The following is a 19141-nucleotide window of genomic DNA, read 5'->3' on the forward strand; positions in this document are numbered from 1 at the left end:
CAAATTGGGAAAGGTTTTTCTCACTGAAGAGCGGATTTCCAAATTACAAGCTCAGATTCGTGGATTGTTGGAGAAGCAGGTGCCCAAGGTTTGGGATTACTTGAGGGTTCTTGGATCTATGGCTTCCACTTTGGAATCGGTCCCGTGGGCATTTGCTCATATGTGGCCTCTACCGTCGGCTTTACTATCCCAATGGGACCCTTTGTCGGAGCAGTTTCACCTACCGCTTGATCTTTTGGAGTTTGCCAGGTCCAGTCTTTCATGGTGGCTAGTTCCGGACAAGTTGAGACAAGGTGTAGATCTGGAAATTCTGGTCTGGATGATCATTACTACCGATGCCAATCTCTCTGGTTGGGGAGAGGTGTGCCAGGACTAGTCTTTTCAGTGGCAATGGTCGACGGAAGAGGCCTCATGGCCCAACAATCGCTTAGAGATGAGAGCACTGCATTTGGCTCTACAGGCGTTTCTGCCCCTGTTGAGGAGGAAGCCAATGAGAGTCTTGTTAGACAATGCAATGACCATCGCTTTCATCAACCGCCAGTGTGTTACAAAAAGTTGAGCAGTGGCTCAGGAAGCCCAGGAACTAATCAACCGGGCAGAACAGCATCTAGCGGGCACGGACAACGTCCAAGCAGATTATCTGAGCCGACAACAGCTGGACCCTGGAGACTGGAAGCTGTCAGAGGAAGCAGTGCGCTTCATCAGTTGCAGATGGGGTAGACCGCACATGCATATGATGGCAACTTTCTGCAATGCCAAGGCCCTGCAGTTCTTCAGTCGAAGAAGGGAACAAGGAGCAGAAGCGGTAGATGCCTTAGGCCTGCCCTGGTCGAAGGACATTCTTCTCTATGTATTTCCGCCATGGCCTCTAGTGGGCAAGGTTTTGCATCGCAGAGAGATCCACCCAGGCTTATGTGAGGGTATAGAGAGTTTTTGAAGCCTGGTATACGGAGCAAGGAGTTGATCTCCTATGCGAGCCTTGGTGGCACATTTTGGCTTTTCTGCAGAATGGTCTGGTCAAGGGTTTGTCCTTCAGTTTCCTCAGGGTTCTGGTGGTGGGTTTAGGCTGTCTTCGAGGGAAAGTTCGTGGAGTGTCTCTAGCAGATAATCCAGATGTGCGTTTTTCTCCGGGAAGCAAAGCATTTGCGTTTTCTGGTTAAGAAACCTTGCCCTCCCTGTATAAGAAACATAAGAAAATGCCATACTGGGTCAGACCAAGGGTCCATCAAGCCCAGCATCCTGTTTCCAACAGTGGCCAATCCAGGCCATAAGAACCTGGCAAGTACCCAAAAACTAAGTCTATTCCATGTTACCATTGCTAATGGCGGTGGCTATTCTCTAAGTGAACTTAATAGCAGGTAATGGACTTCTCCTCCAAGTCTTGTGTTTGAATCTGCTGGCAGGCTCAGACCCAACCCTCGTTCTCGGCTCTAAGTCTGAAGGAAGGTACCCAGATCAGGAGGTCTGGATGTCTGCTTATTCAGCAGAAGTAATTCCCACGAAGATTCCTGGATGGCTGTTTATTCAGAAGTGATTCCCGGAAGACAGTAGTATTTGCGAAGATGGCAATGCTCGCATTAGTGAAAGACAGTTCTGTAAGTAGACTTATTTTTGTTATTTGCAAGTAAGATTTCTTTGGCCAATTGTAAATAAAAGTGCACTATTAAATTCGATTTTGCTGTGGGGATGTTTAGATTCTTTGTAGTATACCCAATGGTAACTTATTCGGCGTGTTTCTGGTTTGTTTGCTTGTATAGTTGTCAGTAAACTTCCAGTACACAGGGGTGTAAGTAAGACAGCAACAGTTATTTCTTTGTTCTAAGATCCTGCCTTGCTCGCATGGCTGAGCGGTCTGCTGTCAGGTTGTGAATTACAGCAGGTTCGAGTTACACATCGTCCTTAAGAGCTTGTGTACGGTGCCGTTTGAACCATTGAAGCGGGCTACTATGAAGGATCTGACTTTGAAGGTGTTTTTTTGTGGCGATTTGTTCGGCTCGTCTGATTTCTGAGCTTCGGGCCTTGTCATGTAGAGAGCCTTTTTGAGATTTTTGGATACCAGGGTCTCCTTAAGGACAGTTCTTTTCTTTCTGCCAAAGGAGGTGTCATGCCACTTAAACCAGTCAGTGGAACTTCCGTATTTCCCCGGTTTGGATCCTTCTACGCCTCAGGCCAAAGAGTTGCAACGTTTCGACGTGAAGCATGCGTTGTTGCGGTACCTCGAGGTTAACTAATAGCTTCCGTTTATCGGATCATCGTTTTGTGCTATGGAGTGGTACAAAAACGGGTCATATGGCGTCAAAATCCATAATTGCTCGGTGGCTGAAAGAGGCTATTAGTTCTGCATACATCTGTCAGGGTTGTCCTGTCCTGGAGGAGTTAAAAGCTCATTCTACCCTTCTCATGCGGCCTCCTGGGCCGAGTGCCAGCAAGAAATCTGTAGGGCAGCTTCTTGGAAATCTCTGCACACTTTCACCAGGCACTACCGTTTGGATGTCCAGGCCCCAGAGGCCATGACCTTTGGGGACAGTGTGCTTTGAGCGGGACACTCAAGGTTCCACCCCATTTAGGGGAGCTTGGGTACATCCCAGGAGTCTCAACTGATCTGGGCACGTACAGGGAAAGGAAAATTTGGTTCTTACCTGCTAATTTTCGTTCCTGTGATGCCACAGATCAGTCCAGAGTCCTGCCCACTGGTGGAAAGGGGAAGTTTGGAGAGTCTGCTCGACTTATTGTTATGATTATGCAGAAGAATGATATGGGTTTTGGTGTGGGCACTGTTCCAGTTTTCCACTTTCCACTGCTCATTCAGGGGGGGTGGTAGTTAGTTTTTGTATTGGTATTTGTTCTATTTTTTGGCTTGGGTACAGGTTAATACTGAGGGACTTCAGGTGGCACCTTGTATTATGTGGCAATGTCAGTAAAACTTACTGTGTCTCCATCTGCTGGAGGGGAGGCAAAACCCAGGAGTCTGGACTGATCTGTGGCACTACAGGAATGAAAATTAACAGGTAAGAGCCAATTTTCCTTTCCCCCTGCCGCAGAGAGCAATGATGGAGCTGCATCAACAGTATGAAGGCTTATTGGTTAAGGGTAGTAACCGCCACACCAGCAAGTCACCCCCATGCACTCTTTTCTTCATTCCCATCCTCGAGCCTTTAGGGATCCATAATGTTTATCCCTTGCCCTTTCGAATTCTTTCACTGTTTAACTCCAGAAGGGCATTCCAGGCATCCACCATCCTCTCCGTGAAGAAATATTTTCTGACGTTGGTTCTGAGACGTCCTCCCTGAAGTTTAATTTCATTTTTAGGAATAGAGTGATAACAGCTTAGTGCAGACTAGAGGTTACAGCAGCAGGTCAAGGTCTCAGTGTCTTTAGTTGTCCATAGCTGAGGCAGTTGAGAGAAGTAGGCATACGTGGTTTCTTTTCCATGCTCTGTTAGGCGTGCTCCTCTCCTTGCTGTGGGCTTTTATGGTTTTCCTTTCCATGCTATGTTGGAAATACTTTTCTCAGCACCACTCAAAGGCTGTCAGGGGCCCATCATAGTAGCAGCACTCACGTCCCTCCCTCCCCAGGTATAAGCATCGCCAACTTAACCTGAATGGATTGGGATCTGAACTCAGATCTCCTGCCTCACAGCAAGGGCTGGAGGAACCGCTCAGTTGTGTACATCCTTCTGTATTGGATTTTCTTGAACCTTCTGCAGATGGCAGGTGCAGCGTGGGGTTGTCACCGTTCCTAAGAGCATCACCCCAACTCGGATCCTGGAAAACTTGCAGGTAAGAGTACTACATCTAGTCTCCGGACTCTGTCCTTTAATCTTATTCGCTTGTATAGCTTCAAGAATGGATGGCATTTTAAATTCAACTGTTGACTGCGTGGCAATCCAGTTGATTTGGGAGCCAGGGGATTTTTGATAACATGGGGCCAGTTTTAGCTGACCTGGTTTGGAGACATAACATTAGTTCGACTAAGCAGGTTAGAAATTTGTATCCCATAATGCATCATCGAAAGACCAAACTATGGCCAAATTACCAGTGGCGCAGAAGTCAGGATACGGGTGCAGCTTTATTGCACAGCATAAAAGCTGGATGCGAGCAGACATTTGATTTTAAATCTGTTATTTTCATGGATTGTTCTCTAGTCCAATGTTTCACAACCTTTTCACACCCAGGGCACACCTACATTCACAAAAATGTCGTGTAGCACACCCAGCCTCCACAAGGCAGGCAGTGCAGACACGGAGAGGACTCATATGGCCAAAAGAAGAGCTAGGAAAGCACTGAAAGCCTCACCCGTCTCTCTTCAAAATGTTAAAACAAAGGGAGCGATGGGGCGGAGAGACACAGGCGTCTGTCATGATGGACCTGCTCTCTTTATGTACAAGTGCAGGAGAAGGGAGAAGTCGGTGTGATGTGCACAGCGAGCTCAATTAACTTGACTGCCGCATGTGGTTGCCAGAGCTCTTTCGTTGCTGCTGTTCTGAGAGTCCGTCCCGTTCGGTGCTCTCCTTACTCAGCCTTGGGGATAAGACGGGGAAGATGAGTAGGTGCTATGTGTAATGTGAGTGCTGCACAAAGTGGGTTCCAGCTATCCATGCCCTGCATGCTGCTCATTAATTATCACACTCAAAGGCTCGTGCTGTAGCTAGGAAGAGGCATGAATGATTACTCCTTCTCTGAAAGCTCTTACATATTTTAAGAGCCACTGCCGGTGCTTCTGGTTGCTGCGAGGTTCTGAGGGCAGAGCCCCGGTGCTGGACTGTATCTGAGCATCACACAGTGATGACTTTTCCATGGCACACTGGTTGGGAAACACTGCATTAGATGATCAAGAGGTAACATGGGAACTTAGGGAAGACTAAATGAATTATCTGGGTTTGTGTTTATTGAGGAGAATGTTGGGGCGATATCCATGCTGTAAATGATATTTAATGGTGGCGATTTGGAGGAAGTGAAAAAAATCTGGGTAAACCTGGAAGATGTAATAAGACAAATAGCCAAACTAAAGAGTAGCAAATCACCTGGACCAGATGATTGTAATAACAATAAAAATAATAAATGTAATAATCCAGGTAACTAGTCCACCTTCCAGTGGCAGTGAGTACAGTAGAATAAGATACGAATCTAACTATAATAGAGAAAATTTGCCCCTCTCCAGCCCTGCCCCTCTATGCCCATCTCCTGAGCTCTCCAGCTCCGCCTTTCTCTCTCTGTATTGTCCAATCCACTTTCTGCTACCATATAGGAAAATTGGTTCTTATCTGCTAATTTTCGTTCCAGTTGTACCACAGATCAGTCCAGACCCCTAGGTTTTGCCTCCCTGTAGAGGTCTCATATGAGCAAACGCCCAAGGCAGGAGTTCCAACGTGGACGCCATGGATCAGCGAAGCTGGAGGTAATGCCAGACCCTGCGCATCTGGCTCTCCAGCAATCTGCAAACTTTGAATTGCAACTTGACAATGCGCTCCTCTGTAAGAAAAAAACAAACCTTCCTCGGCTTGCTATCAAAGTGGGCTCCCAAAAATTCCAACACTTGAAATAGGATGGGATGACTCTTGGACCAATCCAGCTGAGTGATCGCAAGCGCCGCAGCACCAGATCCACCGCTTGTCTGTAGTGGACCCCTGACTTTGCCCAAATGAGCCAGTCGTCCAGTTTCTATGTGAAAACGAGGAACCTCGAGAGCCACATTCACTACCCTTTTTTTTTTTTTTTTAATCCAAATTTGGACAGAAAGATCCCTCCATTGTTTGGCACCACAAAAGATATGGAATATCTTCCTATCCCTTGTTCCCCCAGTGGAATGGGAATTACGGCTCCCAGAGCTTGCAGCCGGTCCACGGTTTCCTGGTCCACGGTTTCCTGATCCACCTTGCTCTTGCAGAACAGAGCGCAAGGAGAAACCTTAAACAAGTCCTGCAGTGGACACTTTGAGAACCTACCAATCCAACGTGGTTTTGGTCCACTCCCCAAAAAATAGAGCCGGAGCCCTCCAATCAGAGAAAGAGAGGAGTGGACCGAGCTCACTTCATTGGGAGTAACTGGCTCCACCGGAGTCCTGGCCGAGACCTTCTCTGCCAGATTTCCTGCCCCCTCGAAAGGGCTGGTTCCAGGACTGCTGCCTTGCCTCTGAATCCCGCTGAAGGCCTGTGACCAAAACCGGGACCGCCCTGCGAAGGAACTCGTTTCCTCTGGGCTTGTCCTCTGGCAGCCTATGCCCTTTAGTCGTACACAGCATCTGTTACATAAGCCTTGGCTGCCTCTAGCAGTTCGCCTGTTTGGCCTCAGATGGAGATAGCCTTGTAGCCTGTAATTGAACCCAGAGCAAACTAGCTCTCTGCCTGAAGTTACTGCACACAGCAGCCTGAATGCCAAGCGTAGATACTGCCACCATCCTCTCGAGATAAATCGCCAACTTTTCATCTTGCATGTCCTTCATCGCTGCTGAACCAGCAACAGGTATGGTGGTCTTCTTGGTGATCACACAAAATAATGCATCCATCTCAGGATCGGCAACAACTCAAGCGTGTCCTCCAGCAATGGCTATAACTTTATCATCGCCCGGCCTACCTTGAGGCCTGTTTTGGGAGTGTCCCACTCCGACCACCAGCTTCCTCACAGACCTGTGAAACGAGAAGGCTTTCGCTGGACCCCTAAGACCATCCATGACTGGGTCCACTCCCTCTTGATTAGATTCCTCTTATCCAGAGCATCCGGGTTATTGTCGGGTACAGTCAGATCGTTGCCAGGAGTTTCCAAAATGTCAGGAACCCGCAAAGCTCCATCCAACTCATTGGAGTCAATATCCAGACTGCCCACCAATGTCCTCATCCCGAGGACCCTGGGCGCTCCTTGCGGAACCGGACCCCCAGAACTTGCCGGCGTCTTAGCCAGCTGCGGAGCACCAGGCCTCTGAGCACGGTTTTGCATTAAATATGCTCAATGTAAAAGCCGGACGAACCCTGAGGAGAAAAGAACAGGCTCTTCCAACCTGACTAGGAAGGATCCCCCTCCCCATCGGACTCAGGGTCTCTACGGTGAATAACACCCTGGCCCACTAGTGAAAGCTGGGGGGGAGGGGGGGGGAGAGTTTGTCATACCCCTGAAACAGTCCCGACGGGCCTTTAGCCCTGGACAATATGGCCGCCATTCCCGCTCCCAGCGGGGGAGGGGGTGCTGACTTGCCAGGCGCTCTTGCGCCAGATTTTGATTTAGTGTGCCAGTCTGACACGGCCTCTGACTGCCCTCAGGTAGCGGGAGCACAGTCCAGTGTGCGACCATCGTGCGTGCGTATCGCTGCCGCTGACCTCCACCAGGCCTGTCCGCGTGGCAAAAATCAGCTCCACCATGCTGTGTGGCGGAGTAACTCCACCACCAGGAAACCCCTACGCAGGCCTGTCAAGGCTCACTGCAGCGTACCTGGCCGCTAACAACCTGGCCGCTCCTCTGCTTGAACTCTGGTTTTTTTTAACATTACAGAGCCAGAAGAAAAGGCAAAGAAAGAAAGTACTTCCCTGACACACGAGCTGCCGGATTCCAATTTGTTCTCCTGGAAGGGAGGGAACGGGCTACACCAGCTGTACACCCACCTCGGCGGCGACAGATCGAGCCAAACCAGGGTCTCCAACCCCCTGCTCATACTCCTCACCACCAGGAGGGCTTAGCAACCTCTTGGGAGGATAACTCAACCCCCCCCCACCCCCCAGACTGCAGGGACTACAGCTCTGCCATCTACTGGAGGCAGAGAAATACTGAGGGGACTGCAGGTGGCACCTCGGGTTATGTGTCAGCAAAAGTAAAACTTTCTCTGTCGCCAATTGCTAGAGGGGAGGCAAAACCCAGGAGTCTGGACTAATCTGGGTAGGTACAGGGAAATGGAAATTGAGCTTCAGCCCTCTCTCTGGCTACTCTGTCCAGTTTTGCCCACCCTCCCCTCCCCTCTGAATTCTCCAATCCCCTCTCTACTAGACCCAAGCTCAGTGTGCACACTCTACCACACATCTCACTTCACAGTGTTTCCCCGTCCTTGGACAGGCTTTTACTACTAGTATTTTATATAAGATACAAGCTTGCTAGAAATCTGAGTGTTACAGCGAGAGTGCTCACAGTATTTCCTCGTCCTTGGACAGGCTTTTACTACTAGTATTTTATATAAGATATAAGCTTGCTAGAAATCTGAGTGTTACAGCGAGAGTGCTCACAGTATTTCCCCGTCCTTGGACAGGCTTTTACTACTAGTATTTTATATAAGATATAAGCTTGCTAGAAATCTGTGTGTTAGAGAGAGAGTGCTCACAGTATTTCCCCGTCCTTGGACAGGCTTTTACTACTAGTATTTTATATATAAGATATAAGCTTGCTAGAAATCTGTGTGTTAGAGAGAGAGTGCTCACAGTATTTCCCCGTCCTTGGACAGGCTTTTACTACTAGTATTTTATATATAAGATATAAGCTTGCTAGAAATCTGAGTGTTACAGCGAGAGTGCTCACAGTATTTCCTCGTCCTTGGACAAGCTTTTACTACTAGTATTTTATATAAGATATAAGCTTGCTAGAAATCTGAGTGTTACAGAGAGAGTGCTCACAGTATTTCCCTGTCCTTGGACAGGCTTTTACTACTAGTATTTTATATAAGATATAAGCTTGCTAGAAATCTGTGTGTTACAGAGAGAGTGCTCACAGTATTTCCCCGTCCTTGGACAGGCTTTTACTACTAGTATTTTATATAAGATACAAGCTTGCTAGAAATCTGTGTGTTACAGAGAGAGTGCTCACAGTATTTCTATGTCCTTGGACAGGCTTTTACTACCAGTATTTTATATATAAGATATAAGCTTGCTAGAAATCTGTGTGTTACAGAGAGAGTGCTCACAGTATTTCCCCGTCCTTGGACAGGCTTTTACTTATAGTATTTTATATAAGATATAAGCTTGCTAGAAATCTGTGTGTTACAGCGAGAGTGCTCACAGTATTTCCCCGTCCTTGGACAGGCTTTTACTACTAGTATTTTATATATAAGATATAAGCTTGCTAGAAATCTGTGTGTTACAGAGAGAGTGCTCACAGTATTTCTATGTCCTTGGACAGGCTTTTACTACTAGTATTTTATATAAGATATAAGCTTGCTAGAAATCTGAGTGTTACAGCGAGAGTGCTTGCAGTATTTCTATGTCCTTGGACAGGCTTTTACTACTAGTATTTTATATAAGATATAAGCTTGCTAGAAATCTGTGTGTTACAGCGAGAGTGCTCACAGTATTTCCCCGTCCTTGGACAGGCTTTTACTACTAGTATTTTATATATAAGATATAAGCTTGCTAGAAATCTGTGTGTTACAGAGAGAGTGCTCACAGTATTTCTATGTCCTTGGACAGGCTTTTACTACTAGTATTTTATATAAGATATAAGCTTGCTAGAAATCTGAGTGTTAAGGCGAGAGTGCTCGCAGTATTTCTATGTCCTTGGACAGGCTTTTACTACTAGTATTTTATATAAGATATAAGCTTGCTAGAAATCTGTGTGTTACAGAGAGAGTGCTCGCAGTATTTCTATGTCCTTGGACAGGCTTTTACTACTAGTATTTTATATAAGATATAAGCTTACTAGAAATCTGAGTGTTACAGCGAGAGTGCTCGCAGTTTTTCTATGTCCTTGGACAGGCTTTTACTACTAGTATTTTATATAAGATATAAGCTTGCTAGAAATCTGAGTGTTACAGAGAGAGTGCTCACAGTATTTCCCTGTCCTTGGACAAGCTTTTACTACTAGTATTTTATATAAGATATAAGCTTGCTAGAAATCTGTGTGTTACAGAGAGAGTGCTCGCAGTATTTCTATGTCCTTGGACAGGCTTTTACTACTAGTATTTTATATAAGATATAAGCTTGCTAGAAATCTGAGTGTTACAGCGAGAGTGCTCGCAGTATTTCTATGTCCTTGGACAGGCTTTTACTACCAGTATTTTATATAAGATATAAGCTTGCTAGAAATCTGAGTGTTACAGAGAGAGTGCTCACAGTATTTCCCCGTCCTTGGACAGGCTTTTACTACTAGTATTTTATATATAAGATATAAGCTTGCTAGAAATCTGAGTGTTACAGAGAGAGTGCTCACAGTATTTCCCCGTCCTTGGACAGGCTTTTACTACTAGTATTTTATATAAGATATAAGCTTGCTAGAAATCTGTCTGTTAGAGAGAGAGTGCTCACAGTATTTCCCCATCCTTGGACAGGCTTTTACTACTAGTATTTTATATATAAGATATAAGCTTGCTAGAAATCTGAGTGTTACAGCGAGAGTGCTCACAGTATTTCCCCGTCCTTGGACAGGCTTTTACTACTAGTATTTTATATAAGATATAAGCTTGCTAGAAATCTGTGTGTTACAGAGAGAGTGCTCACAGTATTTCCCCATCCTTGGACAGGCTTTTACTACTAGTATTTTATATATAAGATATAAGCTTGCTAGAAATCTGAGTGTTACAGAGAGAGAGTGCTCACAGTATTTCCCCGTCCTTGGACAGGCTTTTACTACTAGTATTTTATATATAAGATATAAGCTTGCTAGAAATCTGAGTGTTACAGAGAGAGTGCTCACAGTATTTCCCCGTCCTTGGACAAGCTTTTACTACTAGTATTTTATATAAGATATAAGCTTGCTAGAAATCTGTGTGTTACAGCGAGAGTGCTCACAGTATTTCCCCGTCCTTGGACAGGCTTTTACTACTAGTATTTTATATATAAGATATAAGCTTGCTAGAAATCTGTGTGTTACAGAGAGAGTGCTCACAATATTTCCCCGTCCTTGGACAGGCTTTTACTACTAGTATTTTATATATAAGATATAAGCTTGCTAGAAATCTGAGTGTTACAGAGAGAGTGCTCACAGTATTTCCCCATCCTTGGACAGGCATTTACTACTAGTATTTTATATAAGATACAAGCTTGCTAGAAATCTGTGTGTTACAGAGAGAGTGCTCACAGTATTTCCCCGTCCTTGAACAGGCTTTTACTACCAGTATTTTATATAAGATATAAGCTTGCTAGAAATCTGAGTGTTACAGAGAGAGTGCTCACAGTATTTCCCCGTCCTTGGACAGGCTTTTACTACTAGTATTTTATATAAGATACAAGCTTGCTAGAAATCTGTGTGTTACAGCGAGAGTGCTCACAGTATTTCCCCGTCCTTGGACAGGCTTTTACTACTAGTATTTTATATAAGATATAAGCTTGCTAGAAATCTGAGTGTTACAGAGAGAGTGCTCACAGTATTTCCCCGTCCTTGGACAGGCTTTTACTACCAGTATTTTATATAAGATATAAGCTTGCTAGAAATCTGTGTGTTACAGCGAGAGTGCTCACAGTATTTCCCCGTCCTTGGACAGGCTTTTACTACTAGTATTTTATATATAAGATATAAGCTTGCTAGAAATCTGAGTGTTACAGCGAGAGTGCTCACAGTATTTCCCCGTCCTTGGACAGGCTTTTACTACTAGTATTTTATATAAGATATAAGCTTGCTAGAAATCTGAGTGTTACAGAGAGAGTGCTCACAGTATTTCCCCGTCCTTGGACAGGCTTTTACTACTAGTATTTTATATATAAGATATAAGCTTGCTAGAAATCTGTGTGTTACAGAGAGAGTGCTCACAGTATTTCCCCGTCCTTGGACAGGCTTTTACTACTAGTATTTTATATATAAGATATAAGCTTGCTAGAAATCTGAGTGTTACAGAGAGAGTGCTCACAGTATTTCCCCGTCCTTGGACAGGCATTTACTACTAGTATTTTATATAAGATACAAGCTTGCTAGAAATCTGTGTATTACAGAGAGAGTGCTCACAGTATTTCCCCGTCCTTGGACAGGCTTTTACTACCAGTATTTTATATAAGATATAAGCTTGCTAGAAATCTGTGTGTTACAGCGAGAGTGCTCACAGTATTTCCCCGTCCTTGGACAGGCTTTTACTACTAGTATTTTATATATAAGATATAAGCTTGCTAGAAATCTGAGTGTTACAGCGAGAGTGCTCACAGTATTTCCCCGTCCTTGGACAGGCTTTTACTACCAGTATTTTATATAAGATATAAGCTTGCTAGAAATCTGAGTGTTACAGAGAGAGTGCCTGTGAATTAATGTATGAGAGACGGAGGAAGTCCTTGATGCTTTCATGGCCCTGCATTTGTATCCATCGCTTTCCCATGGTCTTTGAAGTGGATATCTTTAGGTTTTCACAGGTAAATGAGACTTCCAGAATGGGAGGAAACCCCTTTTCTCTTTGAAGTTCAAAGAAGTGCCTGTTAAGTAAGGGATCAGAAAAATCACTGGGCCTAATAATAATAACCAAACCAGCTGAATGACATTGTGGGCTTGCTTCATCACTGACTGTGGTATACACCCCAGAAATCTGAAGAGCTCAAATGTATGAAATGGCAAACCTATTATTAGTCATTTGTAAACTATAATTAAAATTTCCTATTGTCCCTGAGGATTAGGTGCTGGCCAATGTAAAACCAGTCTTTCTAAAGGGCTCTGGGAATAATCTGAATGCCAGACCAGTGATCCTGTGGTCCATGCTGCAAAAAATGTTAGAAACGGTTCTAAATAGTTTATTGATTTTCTAAACCGTCACATCAGCCGTAGCCTTCACAACTATGTACAATTATAATTTATCATAAGAAATGCAATAGATTTTTAAAAACGGTAACAGCTAAAAATATTTAAAAGAGGAAGCACAAAGATAAATTAGCTGTTAAAAATTATGCCAAAGTAGTAAAGAATAAAATCGTAGAGCACATAGAAAGCCATGGTTTAATGTGACACAGCCAGCATGGATTTACCCAAGGGAAGTCTTGCCTAACAAATCTCCTACATTTTTTTGAAGGGGTTAATAAATGTGGATAAAAGTGAGCCGGTAGCTGTAGTGTATTTTGATTTTCAGAAGGCGTTTGACAAAGTTCCCCAAGAGAGACTCCTGAGAAAAATAAAAAGTCATGGGATAGGAGGCGATGTCCTTTCTCTGGCATAACTGCATAGCCAACATCTTCTCAGCCTTCCCACTTTTTCATAGCAATGCTCCTCCCATTGTTTTCATCGTGAACTCCTCATCCCTAAATAGGACAGCATCAGCATTTGTTTTCTTGGGTTGCTGCCTTGCTCGGGTTCCATCTCTGTAAGCACCCAGGCTGGACTGGCTCATCCTTTGCCTTCTTGTTCTCTCGTAACTCTTGAGCTATGACCCTTAATCCTGCTTTATGGGCACCCCTCAAAGTCTGAACAGAGACCTCCTTTATTATTTAAATCCAAATAATCCCTAAAGACTTTTCAGTTTCATTACAGAAACCTTGACTTCCAGTAGCGAATTATTCATTGACTCTGATTTTGTTTGAGGCCAATGCATGAAAGCGGTGCATAGATATAGGGGCATGGTCTACCACACAACAGGGTTGTTAATTATAAAAAATGTTATATACCACTCCTTCCAATATATTTCTTCAGTGTGGTTAACCAAGTAAAACAATCATAAAATCTAAAATTTATTTATTTATTTTATTTATTTTAAGTTTTTCTATACCGGCATTCGCGATAAATATCGCATCATGCCGGTTTACATTTAACAAGTGGATAGGGAACAAAAAGGTAAAAAATAACATTGATCCTAATAATAGTAATAAATAATGATAATAGTAATGATAAAACATTAACACATTAAACAATGTGTTTAATGTGTTAATTTAAATTCATATTTAATTAATTTATATTTAATTAATTAATTAATTAATTCATATTTAATTAATTTAAATTCAATTTAAAATCATATTAAAACAAAAACACACACATTGGATAAAACAATATAAAACAAATAGATAAGTCAGTAGCAGATAAAAATAAGATTGCACTTACAAAAAGGCTTCTGTAAAATATAGGACTTTCAGCTTCTTTCTGGAATGTTTTCCCTGTGTCTCATCCCTTAAATCAGCAGGAAGCAGAGAAGTAGCACTGTCATTTCCTAATCAGGGCCCCATGCAGAATGGGAGACTATGATTTAATCTACAATTATGCATTCCATAGATAGTGCCTCACTTCTCCCTTGTATTATTATTCAATGTTCCATGTTCACTGTAAAGCCTGTTGCTGCATTACTTTTTCTGTAAATCCAAACGATTGTCGGTATATAAAAATCTTAAATAAATAAATATTCTCTGTCTCCAGCTGATTCTGCACAGCTCTGACCAGCTTGGAGCAAGAAGTTTACTTTAGTTTGTCTACATTTCGATGGGGAAGCTGAGTGCAGCGGAGATGTGTGGGACGTAGTAGTGGCTCTGAAGGGGATGTATCCCTCCTCTCACTGCCCTTTCTCGCTTTCCTCAGGTGTTTGACTTCAGCCTCACAGAAGAAGAGATGAAATCGATCAGCAGCTTCAATAAGAACTGGCGCTACATAATACCAATGATGACGGTAACGGCCATTATCCCTCCTTTACTGCTCCCACTCTCCAGCATTCTCCCCAACCTCATCCCCTTCCTTTCTCCTCTCCCAGCCCTTTCCCCACTCTCCAGTATTCTCCCCATCCTCACCCCTTTCTTTCCACATTCTCTAGCACTCTTCCCCTCTCCCCCTCACCCCTTTACTCTCCAGCACTCTCCCCTCCCTTTCTCCACTCTCCAGCACTCGCCCCATCCTCACACCCTTCCCCCACGCTCCCTGTCCTTACCCCTTCCTTTCCCCATCTTACAGCACACTCCCCGTCCTTTCCCCACTCTCCAGCACTCTCTCCAACCTCAGCCCTTCCTTTCCCCACTCTCCAGCTCTCTCCCCAACCTCAGCCCTTCCTTTCCCCACTCTCCAGCACTCTTCCCAACCTCAGCCCTTCCTTTCCCCACTCTCCAGCACTCTCCTCATCCTCACCCCCTTCCTTTCCCCACTCTCCAGCACTCTTCCCTCCCTTTCCTGAACATTCCCAGATCAGTCTAGACAAGTGAGGTTTATGCCTCCCTACCAGCAGATGGAGACAGAGAAGAAAAACGTTGAGGCCCTGCTACATAACCGAGAGCGCCATCTGCAGCCCCTCAGTATTTCTCTTTCTCCAGTAGATGGTAGAGGTGCAAACCTGCAGTTCTGACTGATTTTTGGAGACTTGGGAAATTTGGCGTTTGGATTCAGCTCCCCGAGGTGCTATGTTCCTTTGTGGGCCATCCCTCGGGTTGAGCCGGTTGACCGAGGGGTTGGATACCCCTGTCTGTTGTGGCCACTATTTCTGGGGTCCTTGATAGCCAGAGGACTGGCTCCCTCTTGGTATTCTGAAGTCCCCTCCTGTCCACCGCTGGCTCTGTTCAGGGAAGTATCCCTTTTTATTCTTATTCTCTGTGCTAAGCTTGTTGAAGCTTGTTTAAAAAAAAAAAAAAGAGGCAAGTTTGAGGGAGCCAGGAGATTCATCCTGTGGTGCAGTGCCGGGGCGGTTGACAGGAGGGAGAGAGCGAGAGAAGCCTCAGGAGAAATTAGTTTCCCCAGCGGGGGAATCTGTGGTGAGAGCCACATTTGTCGTGCGGCAGTTGGGTTGTTTGTTGTTTTTCCCGCGCGCTGGCGCACATCTTCGCACTGCTGGGCAGGGTGGTCATGTGGTGTGGGCCTGCCTCTTGGCGGTGCACTAGGTCTGAGTGAGATCGCAGGCCTCATGGCGGTCAAACCACGCATGGAGGCTTGCAAAGGCTGTGGACGCTGCTCTGCCCGCTTGGATTCTTGCTCCCTTTGCACAGGTCGTGCATCAGGAGGGGGGAGGGATCTTCCCTTACGTTTTCTAAGGCCAGGAGGGCTTCCTGGGCCGCGGGGCCCTTGGCAGGCGTCATAGGGGGGGAGGTATCCACTGCTGCTCCCGAGGGGGGATGGCAGCCAGGGGACCCCAGCCAGCCAGGAATCCAATGACTCCCCTCCCCCACTCTGTCCTGCGGGGCAGCAACCTGAGGATGGTCAGGAGGAGGGAGTGGATTCGGAGTCCATTCTTCCTGAGCAGGGATTTGAAAGCCCACGAAGATTTTCCCCAAAATTTGTCCTGCTGATGCATGAGGCCTTTCTGGCTAGAAAGAGCGCAGTGGTGAGGAGATCCAGAGATAGAAGACAAGGTCCATCCAAGAGACCTAGGCTGGCTTCAGCAGGCGGTTCTGGGCCCCTGGGTTACAAGGTGTTTATGCGGAGGGTGTCCCAGGGATCTGGATGACTCGGATGAGATGCAGGAGAATTCTGCATTGCAGCAGGGAGCAGACCCAGATGGGGACCCTGATGAGGGTCAGACTCCAGATGCGGATATGAGCAAGGATGATCCGGATCTCGTTGAGGGTACCAGGATTGAGGGGCATGACCCTTGAGTGGTCTCCCTGTTTAAGAAGGAGGATCTTCGGCTCCTCATTCCACAGGTGTTGGAAGCCCAGTGCCTTTCCCATTCCTAAAAAGATTCAGAAGGTGCTGGGATCCTGTTGCGACTGTCGCTGCCCGACATCTCCACTACGTCCACCTTACCTCTTTGGCGACTCCCTCTTTGTCTGTTGGAAGTTTGGCTGCCGTTCCCCTCCGGTGTCCCCGGACCGGATAGACGGTGCACTCCGCCAAGTTCCATCCCGCTGGAACTTCCTGCCTCCACAAGGCCGATCAGATCAGCTTACAAAGGCTCTCTCCAGGCTCCCCCAAGCAAATCCTTGGTCCACAGCTCCATTCATAAACGAGCACTTTCGACAGCGGGTCCACGCCATTGGAATTCTCTTCCCCCTGATATACGCCAGGAACAATGCCATCTATCCTTCAGAAAGAAACTGAAAACCTGGCTGTTCGCCCAAGCCTACAGCTGAAGAAGCCTCTCTCAACCTTTATTAACTCTCTCACATACCCCCCCCCCCCCCCCCACACACGTTACCTCCTCTGCTCTTCCTTCCTCTGGAAATGTTATGATAACACCTGCCTGAGATAACTCTCCAGCCGAATTCAGCAACCTTATGTTAATTTCCATTTGTTAATTTACTCTCGTCTCGTTACCATTTTGGTACTCTCCAGTTGTATTATTTTGAAATCTTTCTTCCAAAGCCCATGTTTATTCCCCTTGTTCAATGTAACTTTTTACCTTCTTTATATTTTTAATTGGTTCTCCCCTAGTTTCATTGTAAACCGGTACGATAAGACCTCGTCTTGAGCATCGGTATATTAAAAGAATTTAAATAAAATAAATAAATGTTTCCCAGCAGCCTAAGGGCGCGGCGTGGCCCCGACTCAAGTACCAGCAGTGACGTGAACCTCAGGGGCGTCCCCCTGAGGTGACGTCATCCTCACCGGATATTTAAGGTTTCTGCAATCGCTAACAAATTGAGTTAGCAAGGGCTTTCCTCCAGGTATCGGCGGATGGGATTCGCTCTCCGCATAACTTGCTACTCTGCCTCCTCGGACGTACCAGGGGTACCTGCTCCTCGAGGGCCTTGCTCTCTGTCTTGCTTTTCAGATCGCAGTCTGGAACCGGTACTCGCTCCTCGAGGGCCCACATTTCTGCCGGGAAGTCATCGCTTACTACAACACCAGTGAGTTACCTTCTCTCTCTCAGAGCATTCCTTAGAACCAGGTACTCGCTCCTCGAGGGCCTACTTCATTCCAGCTCCTGGGCTGCTTCTAAGAGACTATTGTGTGAGTGATACCATCAAGGCTCTGTTCTGAACTCTGCATACTCTGCCTACTCACTATATTCAGTTTCTCTACAGCTCAGTTATCCAGGATCGCTGTTCCAGTATCTGAGGTTCTACAGCCCAGCTGGGCACTTCCAGCTCACTACTGCCACCTCTGGTGATTCCATATACTGTCTAATAAAAGAACTAGTGTGTGTCTGTCTCCATACTCTGAGCCTGACCCATGGCCCCTCTCGGGATCTTCCCTCGAGGGCATGGTCATCTGCCACCGGCCCAAGGATCCACCCACAACTTCCACGAACATTAACAGATCCATGGCATACTGCTCCCCAGCCCTTGAGGCTGGCATCTGTAGTCACTACCACCCAATCTGGAGCCTCCAGGTCCACTCCCCTTTCCAGGTTGCTCCTCGACAACCACCACGAAAGACTGGATCTGGATTCCGCTAGAAGAGGTAATTGTAGATAATACTGCTCTGATATCTGATTCCATCTGGACAACAGTGCCTTCTGCAGCGGATGCATGTGAGCAAAGGCCCATGGCTGGGGAGCAGTGTGCCTAGCTCATTCTGCCCAGGGGCTTTGGTCAGTGGCAGAGGCAGCCTGGTCCATCAATAGTCTCGAGACGAGGGTGGTGCACAGAGCCCTAGTAGAGTTTCTGCCTCTGGTCCAGGGTTGAATTGGGGGGGGGGGGATGACAGTAAGTAAATCCACGGCTCTCGTGCTAAACTTTCAAAAGGGAAACTTTGATAAAATGAGAAAAATAGTTAGAAAAAAAACTGAAAGGAGCAGCTACAAAAGTAAAAAGTGTGCAAGAGGCGTGGTCATTGTTAAAAAATACCATCCTAGAAGCACAGTCCAGATGTATTCCACACATTAAGAAAGGTGGAAAGAAGGCAAAACGATTACCGGCATGGTTAAAAGGGGAGGTGAATGAAGCTATTTTAGCCAAAAGATCTTCATTCAAAAATTGGAAGAAGGATCCAACAGAAGAAAATAGGATAAAGCATAAACATTGGCAAGTTAAATGTAAGACATTGATAAGACAGGCTAAGAGAGAATTTAAAGAGACGTTGGCCGTAGAGGCAAAAACTCACAGTAAAAACTTTTAAAAATATATCCGAAGCAGAAAGCCTGTGAGGGAGTCAGTTGGACCGTTAGGTGATTGAGGGGTTAAAGAGGCACTTAGAGAAGATAAGGCCATCGCGGAAAGATTAAATGATTTCTTTGCTTCGGTGTTTACTGAAGAGGATGTTGGTGAGGTACCCGTAATGGAGAAGGTTTTCATGGGTAATGATTCAGATGGACTGAATCAAATCACGGTGAACCTAGAAGATGTGGTAGGCCTGAATGACAAACTGAAGAGTAGTAAATCACCTGGACCGGATGGTATACACCCCAGAGTTCTGAAGGAACTAAAAAATGAAATTTCAGACCTATTAATAAAAATTTGTAACCTGTCATTAAAATCATCCATTGTACC

General features: G+C 45.6%; 1 protein-coding gene across 4 annotated transcripts in view; it reads left to right on the plus strand.

The window, feature by feature from the left end:
* AKR1A1 (aldo-keto reductase family 1 member A1) overlaps nt 1-19141 on the plus strand; it is a 62383-nt gene that overhangs the window by 38044 nt on the left and 5198 nt on the right. For all 4 annotated transcript variants that reach the window (XM_029617618.1, XM_029617616.1, XM_029617620.1 and 1 more), the window contains 2 exons: nt 3707-3779; nt 14373-14459. In XM_029617618.1, the coding sequence (XP_029473478.1) occupies nt 3707-3779; nt 14373-14459 (160 nt within the window). The remainder of the gene's footprint in view (nt 1-3706; nt 3780-14372; nt 14460-19141) is intronic.

The sequence above is a fragment of the Rhinatrema bivittatum genome, chromosome 10 (assembly GCF_901001135.1).
Source record: "Rhinatrema bivittatum chromosome 10, aRhiBiv1.1, whole genome shotgun sequence".
Classification (NCBI taxonomy): domain Eukaryota; kingdom Metazoa; phylum Chordata; class Amphibia; order Gymnophiona; family Rhinatrematidae; genus Rhinatrema; species Rhinatrema bivittatum.